The sequence below is a fragment of the Martes martes genome (assembly GCF_963455335.1).
Source record: "Martes martes genome assembly, chromosome: 10".
NCBI classification, from domain to species: Eukaryota; Metazoa; Chordata; class Mammalia; order Carnivora; family Mustelidae; genus Martes; species Martes martes.
The window spans coordinates 32,949,577-32,960,925 of record NC_137898.1 but is presented as its reverse complement, the minus strand read 5'-3'; the positions used below and the strand labels follow the sequence as shown (position 1 = coordinate 32,960,925).

Genomic DNA, 11,349 nt, shown 5'->3' with positions numbered 1-11,349 from the left:
AGGTTTTCATCAGCTATTCAAGGGCTTCAACTTTTCTCATCCAGAGGCCAGGTGTTAAAAAGGGCTGGGGCTATGAATTCCGACAGACCTGGTTTTGAACCTTCCACTTTCCTAGGGAAATTTATTTAACTTTTGGAGCCTCGGTTTCCTATCTATAAAGTGGGGCTTCTGTGACCTCTCCCAGGGTTTTGTGAGGATTAGAAACAAAATATGAGACCTGCTCAGCAGAGTGCCTGGTGATGAAAGGATGGCAAGTGCCAATTTGTAAGAGCTATTTCAAATGTTCCTTTGTTAGAAGGCCCAGTGGAGAAAGCTTCAGGCCTTTGGACAGTCACCCTGGCCCTCCTGGAGGCTATTCATACATATGGAATGATGAACCTGGACCACGAGCCAGTCTACCCCGCAGATTGAGCGGGCTGGGCGGCTTCCTGCCCCCTCACAATGGAAAGCAATTTTAGTTAAGTGCTTAGCTTAATTAGTTTGTGTCCAGGCGTACTGTCAAAAGCTGTACATGCACACTTGTCATCATGATCATCCCCCTGTCCCTGGAAAGCCTGCTTTTCCAGAAGTCTGAGCTTAGCTCCAGATGAAATTTCCATTCAGTCACTCTCACTCTCACTCCAGCTCCCTAGGAAGCGCCCTGAAGTCAACACCTTCTTCTATTGATGTGGCAGATCAGAGGAGGGTTGTTAAGTTCTCACAGTACCTCTTTTGGCCCATCATGGCCACTGTGGTCATGGACCACCTCTGCTTGGGAAGGTCAAGTGTCCGCTCTGTGAGCTCAGACCAAAGTGTCCACCACACACACTGGGTGGCAGCCAAGACACTTAATCAATATTAACAATTAAGATGGTTATACACGTGAGTCTGAGCTGGAATTCTGGCCTAAAACATTCTCTCTACCCAGCGGGTACTGAAATCAAGGATTCTTTTCATCAGTTACACCAAAGAGTCCACAACAGAAGGAGGAAAGGAAGATCTGTCAGAATACAATCCAATGGGCACTAGAATGTAGACTTTTGGGCTATACTGCAATTTTGAGATCAGGCTGCTTTTCTTCACTGGCTGTTCCAGAGCAAATACAGAAAACATTATTTAGTTTACCACACCCCATTGTGCCTGTTGACTCCTGGCTGCCATAACATTTTAGTGATGGACATAAATAAAGAACTGCGAGGGGGCAAGAGTAACAGCTCCTAGGGACAAACAAGACTGAGTAGTGGTTACTCTCAACACACACACTACCACAATGCCATCCCCAGCCTCCACTGCACGTGACCCTTCCTATAGAAATCACAATGGTCAAGACGAAATGGTCACCCTTTGAAGCCTACGGCAAGATAGATGACAGTGTGACGGAAGGAAAGAGTAGACTGAGTGCCTTATCGATCTACCTGCCGGCCTGTGAATGGTGGGTAATAAAAATTTATTGAAAATCAGAAAAAAAAATCACTTATTCTAATTCTTCTGGAAGGTAGTACTAATGTTGCATATGAATAAATCCCCCCACCCCTTCCCCAGGACTAAACCACCATCCTCCTACCAGCCAACCCTCCAAACAGGACAGATTTAAAAATCTTGCAATTTTATTTGCATATAAAGGCCGCTAGATATAGAATATCACAATAAATTTAAAAGAAACAACTGCTTTCCTAAATTTCATTAACAAGATAACATAAAATAGAATAAAGCTCAACAGCATTTACAATGGGAAAACAGAAATGACTATTAGCGACAATATTTTGTGCTAGCGAAGATTGCATCGACACACAGTGCAAAATGGGGGGAGGGAGAGCAAGTAAGAAGACAATTCAGGGTATTTAAATATAAAGGACGACTAAGCCTTATTTTAGTTACCTTCCATTGCATCCACTTAAGTCTGTACATGCCTGTAACTGTACCTAGACTTAACTCAAGCTCTTTGAGACCTTGAGCTCTGAGACAATGTGTCAGCCCCTTTGGACTTCTGATGCCCTGCTATAAAGCATCCCTTTGCAGTTGTACTGTCCTTGGCAATATTAAACTCCTAACTTAGTCATAATACACAAAAAATATTTATATATATAAACCCATACTGAAAAGGAGTCTGCACGCTCAATTGTTTTTTTAACTGTATGAAATACCTGCTCTTGACAGATTCCATTTCCATATTTTTAAAGCTAAAATAATTTAAAAGAAACAAACAAACAATGAGATCTTGTATAACCACAGTACAGATCTCACTAGCTAAGCCATCCTTTAAACGAGGGCCGTTTTCTTCCCTGGACGCAGCTTTCTTTATAGTGAGAGTGTGAAGAGAAGTCTTTTCCACGCCTACTTTTGCTGAAAAGATTGCTATAAATCCAGGCCATGTCTGCAAAAAAGAAGGGTTACCAAGAAAACAACAACAACAAAACATCAAAAAATAAAACACTTCAAACAATACTCTTAAACAGTTGTGCAAATCTGGGTGGTTTTTAAAACACTACCTACCTGTTTTTCTTTCTTTTTTTTTTTTCCTTTTTCTTCCAGCTTAAAGCATATTAAAATAAGACTTTCATCACCTTTTTAAAAAGAAAGCTTGGCTGTCCTTTGGCGAATACTAACAATTTACAATGGCGTGGCCTTTGAGAAAACGGAAGTCATTTTACAAATTCACAATGCTCCTTTCATTTCGAATGGACGCCCCATTTAAAAAAAAAATAATAAAATAAAGGAGAAGCACAACTCTAGCGTCATTTGTGTTCCAGTAATTTACAAAAAGAACTCACAGGATTTGGAAATAAACAAGTAAGAGAATGTAAGTTTATAATTAGAAAAATGGCAGTTTATAGACCTTCCCTCACATTCCAATTGGGCTTTCGGAGCTTCAGGAACCCTGTGGGTTTGGAAGGTCAAATATAATTGGAGGGTTGGTCGGTTGAAAGCTGACTGTACACGTTGAGGCATTGATGTACGTTGTATAACCGTCGGTCATAATGCCGTAACCTGTGGAGACAGAGTGTCATGCTTTACTGTAATAGATACAAATGAGAGTGACTCAGTGGTGAGCTGTCACGCAAGGAAAACTAAAAAATCTTTGCCAGTGGGCAGTGAGATGAGATTCAATGAAGCCTCCCCAGATGATAACAGCTTTCAGAAGCTGCCTTCCAATTACATTCTGTTTTCTTTAAAGGGAGAATCCTCTACTTCAAAGAAAAGTGATTCTTTGTTTCTCTACTTAAGCATTAGGTTTGTCAGGGAAAGACTGTGATTTCTTTCGTAGTGTGAATAAAGAAAAAAAATTTTTTTCCCTTCTTTTTAAAATACGATTTTCATTTCAAAGCCCTGCATTAATTACTGAGTTCTAGGAACAGAAAGAGTAACGAAAGGGATTCCTCAGGGTACACACCTCCAAACCCCACACGCGGGCTTCGGGACAGGTGTGGAGGGAAAGGGCCCTGCATTGGGATCTAGGACGGGTAGGTGTGCAGCTTCCTTATCTAGGAGATAATGTCTAAACTGCCTACTGAGGCAGTTTAACCGTACCAGAACTTATCTCCCTCGAATTGTGTGGCTTTGGTACTGAGTTCTATTTCATTCAAATAAGTCAAGTAATCACTTTTCCCAGTGATTTGCAGAGACATCACCAGAGGTTCAAGCAAAAACGCTTCCTGCATACAGTACATAAATCTCCTGTGACCTACTGGAAGGAAGCTAAGAAAGTTTCTCTGGGTCTTCGGTATGTAAGGCCCTTTTATAATTTTTAATTTGTTGTCATTTTTAGCATGTTTGCAAGTTTGCACATTTCCCTGGACACCTTATACCTACCTTAGAGCCTCTAGAATTAAGTTTGTAATTCTATGTGGGTAGCAGGTTCTTGTGGAATAGAAAAATATGCACGTGAGAAACTAAATTACCAGGACTTACAGAAATAGCTGAGGTTTTTTCCTTTTCTTTCCTTTTTTTTTTCTTTCTTTCTATTTGCTAAAATGTGTCCAAGTAAGCCTGTGGAGAGCTTAATGAGGGTCAATGGAAAAATCTCTTAAGAAAAGAAAAGAAGCATTTAAAATGTGCACTGTTTAGTTCTGGGGTCATAAAGTCTTGTTATCTCTCTCCATCAAGAGGTTGGTATTTGCCCTCTCTCTGCCCTCTTCAGCTGTCTTAAGTGAATAAAAGTGAGACAAGTTTATTTAAATATGATCTCCTCCCTTTTAAGCAAGTTTATTATTTTGGGACTTCAGTGGAATTCCCCAATTGTCTGGCTAGCTTAAAGCTAATTAATGATTAAAAAAAAAAAAAAAAGGATGACATACAAACTCGTAGGCATGCTGCAGGAATTCAAGCCTGATAACTGTCCCCCAGAAATGCTGGTTAGACACGCGCTCCCATCCCCCGCCCCCCCACCGATCCTGTACCACGCCTTAGAGAAGTCCCCCCTTCTCTGGGACTATGGCTCAAAGTCACGGTAGGACGATGCCCACTCTTGGGAAGCTGCACCCCAGCATTCCATGAGCTCAGCTGGTGCCTGCCCTTGGATTTTCTCAGGCATTAGTAGGATGATTTTCAATACATAATGCTTTTAAATCCATGCCTAACCCAGAAGCCAATGGATTTGTGGGCTTTGAACAGCACACTTTGTTTTCTCATTTCATCAGACACAGAGGCCTCAGGAACTCACCTGCAGATTCATAAATGACTGCGGAGGACAAGCTGTAAGGGGGAGCTGGAGAAAATACAGCAGCTGCCTATGTAAACGCACCCAAGGCAGGGAAACCCCCGGGAACTGGGAGAGACCGGTAGGGCCAGGAAATCAAAGGCCTGCTGAAGGACAGCTTTGTATGTGTCTAAAAACCCTTGCTTAAAAAAGGAAGGAAAGACAAAACCTAGAACCGTCAAGTTTCCTGGGAGGCTTTTGGGTTCTGTGAACTTGACTCCAGCTTACCGTGAAAGGCAGAACTAGAGGCAACTGGGCCAGTTCCCGTTAAGGCGAGATTTAATTATTCTGTCTAGCCTCAGCCTGACCCTAAGAGTGATGATGATTTCTGAGAAGTCTGAAAGGGTTTTCTGAGGTTAGTAAGGAAACACTACCTGCAAATGTGCAGGTTCCTGCCGCTTCTGTTCTAGAACCTTCACTGCATGTCTCAAGTTATCTGCTTCAGAGAATGCCTTGTCTTCCTGGGTCTTCACATATGTTCCATATGAAACACAGTATTTACAGGTAGAAAGAGGCCACGGAAGTTATTTTGTCTAATATCTAGCCTGTTTCTTCTATCTTAAAGAAAAAAAAAATGTCCTTTTTTGACCTCAAGGCTACTCTCCATTGGTGGTTAGTAAACATTCCTCCCTGAAGCTCTGAGATTCCAGAAGTTGCCTGGGGGAGTGCTGGGCTTTCCATAGGGTGAACCAAACCTAGTTCTTTCTCTCCACTTTCTCTCTGTTTCAGAGAGCAACTCCACATAAAACACGCATCAGCTTCATAGGCAGGTGCTTCTCCTGATGCTTCATCTCATAAAAGGGTTCTGTCCCTGGTAAAAAGTTTGACAACCACTGCTCCAGTCATTCCCAGGGTGGCCGAGGTCCCCACTCTGGAATGAGGTCATGGATGATGACACAGCATCTCGTGGATGCCTTTCTTCTGATCTTACCTTCATGGATGCCTCCAAAGACGTGGAGCTTGGGCCGGACTCGCCTCTGGACGGTGTTTAAAAGCTCCACGCAGCCCACTCTTTGAAGCTCCTTTGGAACCCAGTCTCGAAAACCTATGGGCAAAATGCAATCAATACTCTTAATTTTCCTTCTTCAGGTAAGGTTTAATTTAGACTTTCAGGAAGCCATAACTCACAGAAGGTTTATTACATTATCTGTAATCCTAGCCTCTCCATTAAAGCTCACAATGGCTTTTAAGGAACTTTTCACTTGTCACTTTGTCTTCTTTAGGTTCTTGAAACTTTTTTTTTCTGGTTTCCATTTTTTTCTTTCTGTTAATTAACATTTTTTTTTTTTCTGTAAGGGATTTGATTTATGCGGCCCTGGTTTCAAATTTTCATGGGCCTAATGACATGTATTCCCGGCAGTTCCCGCAATATCTCTTTCTTTTACAATTCAGTTTTATTATATTTTATTTTATATATTTATATATATATACTTTATTATAAATTATTATGTATAAAGTATATATATATACTTTATTATATCTTTCTTATAGCAGTTTACTTCTAAGATGGCTCGAAGAAGACAGGCTAGGAGGGGCTGTCTGTAAACTGGCCACAAGATACCCGGCCCTCCTTAGGTACATCAGCTCTTAACCCTTGGTGGTTCCTGCTGACCAAATCTTGGAAATGCCCAGCTCCTCCTCCAGTCTCCTAACAACAGGCAACAACGTGACCTCATGGCGGCGTCCCGTAAGCTGGGGCTAACTGACTACCTTTAAAGTAAAAGCCGCTTACTTCCATGCTTAATGCAGAAAATCCATAAAAACGGACATCAATTATAGCACAAGTCAGGTATCTGAATGATGATGGTCAAAATGGAACCCATATGCCTCAGCAGGATGGGTATAAAGAAGGCAGGTGGGACTAACAGCTAAATCATCATCCGTGGAAATCCAGACCATAGCTCCATTGGGGGATTTCTACTATTTAGAAATGATCGGGCAGAAATGGACAGACAAGCTTGTTGCACTTTGCTTGAAGAAATTGTAGAAATGAAAATATAGCATCTCTGTACAAATATGTTACGTGGGGGTTGGGGAACGGCTGGAGAGGCTGCAAAGAACATCCAGATGAAAATGATGAAAATGGGGGCCCCCACAAAACTTCAACCAGGGATTTCAAAACTGTTAATCAGAGAAAAAAAAAATCCTTAATCCACAGTGACTGGCATATTCTGGCATATTCCCTCATGGATGGAGGGAATTTTTCTCATTTTTCTCGAAAGGGGAAAATATCTAATTCATATATAATCAACCTGAGAAGGCAGCCTGTTTCTACCATAATAGTAAAGTTTCATAGAGCTTTACTCACAGAGTAAAGTCTCATTCCTCCTCGGTGGGGCCTATCTTCATCCCCCACCCCAATCCCGCATTTTCACAAGAATCCCAATAATGTACCGATTAAGGTTCAACCTCACCTTGTGAAAACCTTGCCTGACCTTTTATTTTGGAACTGCCTGAGGAAGAACTCACTTTGCTATATGCATAGCCCTCTCCGGATTACTTCACGTTTGCTACAGAGAGAGGGATGGTAGGCTCCCTGGGGAAAGTTCCTGGGATATCTGAATTCTTTGGAGGCTCGAATTCAGACTTATTACTACTGCCATTGGCTTCTGTACCAAAATTAATGGTTTGATGAATCTGTCAATCAATTGTTCTGTCCAAAGTTGTGTTCGAGATAACACTTGAGTCATGTGGATGTTTCAGTGGTGAGAATATCCCAGTCTTATTTACAATACACAGCCTTAGGGGAATCATGTCTGTACCCAAGGAGGCTGTTCAGGGAAAGGATCAAGTTGGCTGGGATGCCCTCTCTGTAGGTCTCGAGGGGTACCTCACGCTGATCAGATATTTAGGTAGCCATTCAGGAGTTAGTCTCTAATGACTGCAAAATAGGGAAATTAATGAATTATGGATGATACTTGTTGTTGGTAAGTATAATCTTTTAAAACATGGGATGGGCTGGGATGGGATGAAATAGGGAAAAAAGCATGGGGATGGTAATTTTTAAATACTGAAAAAGTCAGGAAATGCTAGATCTTGTGCAAATCTGGACAATTTCCCTATCTGCAACAGAGCGGGCTTCTCTTCTCTTGCTTCTCCCTATCATTAAAATGTGCCACCATAACTCACACCTGGGTCCTCCCTTTGGCTATTTCTATGTGAAACACAGAGCACTCCCCTGGTAAGAGAAGGAAAGCAGCCCTACGTGGGTTGGAGAAAACAATACTTACAAAGATTAAATTCACAGTAGGGGACGTGTGTTAGATTTTCTTATTTTTCAGGTTGACAGAGGAGGGAAGTGATATGGACAACAACCCAAGCCAAAGGGAAAAATTGCGAAAATAATTGTATTTTCTTCCTTTTTCCAAACCAAACCCGGCTAGTACTGTACATGTGGACATTTATTAAGAGTGCAGATTTCATGTTACGTGTTTTTTACCACAATCAAAGAAAAAGAAAACTCTCCTACTGAAACTGAAGTATCTTAATGTCCTGAGGACACCTTTGTTGGACAGAAAGGGTCCTGGCATAATAGAAACCAGACAGATGGGGACCGGGGTGACAGGCACGTTTGAAAATGGTTCTGTGGCTAAGCCAAAGAGATCACAAGTTCTTGAGTAATTAAAAGATAATCATATAAGTCAAAGAATCATCTTCTAGACCATAATCTTCGTAACTAAAGGTAGCTCTGAAGCATGCTGGTGCTCTAAACCGGATGTGGGTTCAAGGATTCTGTAGGATGACTGTCTCTAAGTAACTTTCAACATAAGTCCTTATTTAACACCTTAGGTTTAAAAAAAAAAAAAAAGAAAAAGAAAAAAGAATTCTTTGCTCATATAATCAGCTCAAGTGTTAAACTTTTAAAGATTTCCTAGGTCTTACTATTATATGGAAAAGGAAAATGAGCTACTTTATCTTATCTCTGGGAGAAAGAGAGAGACAGAGTCAGAAAGAGAGAGAAAAGGGAGGCAGAGAGAGAGGGAGAGAGAATTTCAAGCAGACTCCACGCTGAGCATGGAGCCCAATGTGACGCTCGATCCCACTACCCGAGATGAAACCAAGAGCCAAATGCTTAACTAACTGTGCCACCCAGGCACCCCAAATGAGCTACTTTAAACAAAAGTTTCCATCATTTCATTCCCTCACAAGCCCTGTGACTGGGAGGTCTGTGTCTTCCTTCCATTCCCCACCCCACCACCCTCACTCCTAAGTGAGTACAGTTCTTAAAATAAATGATCAAGCTCAAAAGACTGTGGTGCTCCATACTCATTTGATTTTCCCTGACTCAACGAAATAAAAAAATTTAATTTCAAGAACACCTGTAAGCCCAGCAGAACTGCTGAGTTTAATTATCATACTGGTTTCTTTTAAAGACATTGACTTTTCTTTTTGTGTTCGCTTTTTATTTTTTGAAGGAAAAGGATTATATCCCTGAAGCATTATTATGCTTTATTATTATGAAAAAAGGCATCCCTTATGACAAAAGGACAACCTTTGCTTCACTTACCTAGAGGAGGTCCGTGTGTCATGAGTATGTCGATGCCCTCAGGGATGAGGTTCCACTTGTCCAGCAGAGACTGACCTCTGGGCAGGTTAAAGCCCCATCCATTAAACCACGGGGTCCTTTGGGGGAGATAATACACACGGTATCAGGCCAGCAGAGCCGTGTTTCCGCTCTACGATATTTCTCTCTCGCACATTCCCCCCACGGTTTGCATTGCTCTCTTTTCTCTTTTTGATGGCTGGCCCTGGCAGCAGGATGCTTTTTTGTTGACTGCTTCAAAACCAAGGCATTTGAAAGCAAGTGTGGAGCCGAATTGTTCAACCAGAGAGGGGCACACGAGTCTCTACAGTGGAGACTCTCCCAGCAGACCTCTATCAAAATTTTAACAATGCTTTGTCTTCTCCCCCAAATCTCCATGCTTCCTAAGATGCCTAGTTCCGATCCAAAGCATTTCTACCCTTCCTGCAGTATCTCAGAGCTCAGAAATTCTATCAGGACTCCTTCCCCCCGCAACACTGCGACGCTGCTTCAGCAGGAGGATTCTTACTAACGCTCCCAGGGAAATGGCCGGTGGTCAGAAGGCAGAGTGCGAATCCCTATACACGGAGATATTTTAAATACGTTGGACAGAGAAAGCTGAAAAAATACAGGGGCTCTGACGGGGGGACAGGGAACAAAGACCAAATGTGGGCTTTTCCTCCTGTCATCAAAAAGAAGATTTGGGGGTCACTCTGGAATCCGCTCTCCTGACAGGGAACGTAAGCAGTCCACCCTCTCGGCAACTTCTGCTTCGGGAGCGAGTTTCTGAGACTGACCCCTTCATGCGGAAGTGAATGGGTTTGGGTCCATCCTGTAGCATCTCTAGTTGGTGCTGAACATGCCTCTACCATTTATAATAACAAGAGAATAACCAATTTTTCTCTACAGATGCTACCGGCTAAATCACATCAGAACAAAGCAGTTCCCAGGGCTGTCCTCCCGAACATCTAGTTACAACCTTTATTTTTTAAAAACGACTCTTTCCCCTCCTGTAGGAAAGCTCCCATTTGCTAACGCATACATGCAAAAGATAAGCTGGTCAATTTTCTGGATAAGCTGAACTTTTCTCTTTGACTTAAGCTGGCCCTTCGACCCTGTGTCCAAGTCAGCCTGGTCTGTCGACTGACCAAACAAGGTTGCACTCTTACTTAACGCCAGTCATGGGCCAGATAATCAGACTCTCTCAAGACTCAGAACTCGGAAATACGGACGCAGTGTTCATTTGGTGTAGGAAAGGACAGAATGCAAGGAGGGCACCTGAAAACCACGTGAAAATGCATCTTACAAATGAGAACCTCAGTTCCCACTGATGTGCTTGAAAGAAAGTTCCAGAGATAACAGACTGTGTGGCCCCAGCTAGAAAAAGTGAAAGCAAGAAAGTATCTGACCTGATTCCTATAATTATTTTCCAAGTTCCTAAGCCATCCTCAGGGGTTTACTTAGAGTAACAACAATAATTGTCAAAGCTATTAATTGCCGAGGGCTTACCCGGTGTCACACTTTATTTGTATTAACACATTTAAACTTCACACGAGCTTATGAGTACTAATTCCATTTTACAGATGACGAAACTGAGGCACCGAGAGCTTAAGTAAACACAACCAGTAAGCCGGATATGAACCCAAACAATCTGGTTCCAAAACCCATACACTCTTAGCTATCACAAAGCTCCTCTTCTGACATAGTACTTGAATTAACTTCCTACCTGCCCGGGGTGAGCTTCTTCAGTACTTATTTAAGTTTAAGTGTCTTGTTGCTTCAAGCCAAACGAGCTCTGAGCTGGGATCAGGCGTATGGTTCTGAAATCCAGCAATGAGAGGGTGGAGTGGACACCAGTGGTGTCTGCCTGTCCAGTTCTTTCACCCTTTTTTTGGTAACAGCCTCTGAATTTTCATTGCAGAACCTCTCCCTCCCACTCTTGGTACATGTGCTGTGCTAAGGCTGACTCATTGCTGCTCTAGGATCTCCCTGAACAGAAACCAGCCTAGGGATGTACGTGTGGCCAAGCTGGGAGTCATCCTCAGGCTCTTGCTGGTGCTACTGAAAAAGAGGTCATGGGTTCCTCTCTGGGATCCTGGGTCTTGAGAACTCTGTAGGCTTAGAATTGCCTGGGGGCTTTGGCTCAGCCACC

General features: G+C 42.4%; 1 protein-coding gene across 3 annotated transcripts in view; it reads right to left on the bottom strand.

Annotated features, from left to right (window-relative positions):
* Window positions 1-1,572: 1,572 nt before the first annotated feature.
* The window catches only part of MPPED2 (metallophosphoesterase domain containing 2), a 172,595-nt gene continuing 162,818 nt past the window's right edge, over window positions 1,573-11,349 (bottom strand). For 2 of the 3 annotated variants that reach the window (XM_080815692.1, XM_080815691.1), the window contains 3 exons: window positions 9,183-9,298; window positions 5,607-5,720; window positions 2,508-2,967 (listed from right to left, as the gene is read on the bottom strand). In XM_080815692.1, the coding sequence (XP_080671818.1) occupies window positions 2,849-2,967; window positions 5,607-5,720; window positions 9,183-9,298 (349 nt within the window). In that variant the 3' untranslated portion in view covers window positions 2,508-2,848. Of the gene's footprint in view, window positions 2,968-5,606; window positions 5,721-9,182; window positions 9,299-11,349 lie in introns of all 3 variants that reach the window. The other variant, XM_080815690.1, reaches the window with a different exon arrangement.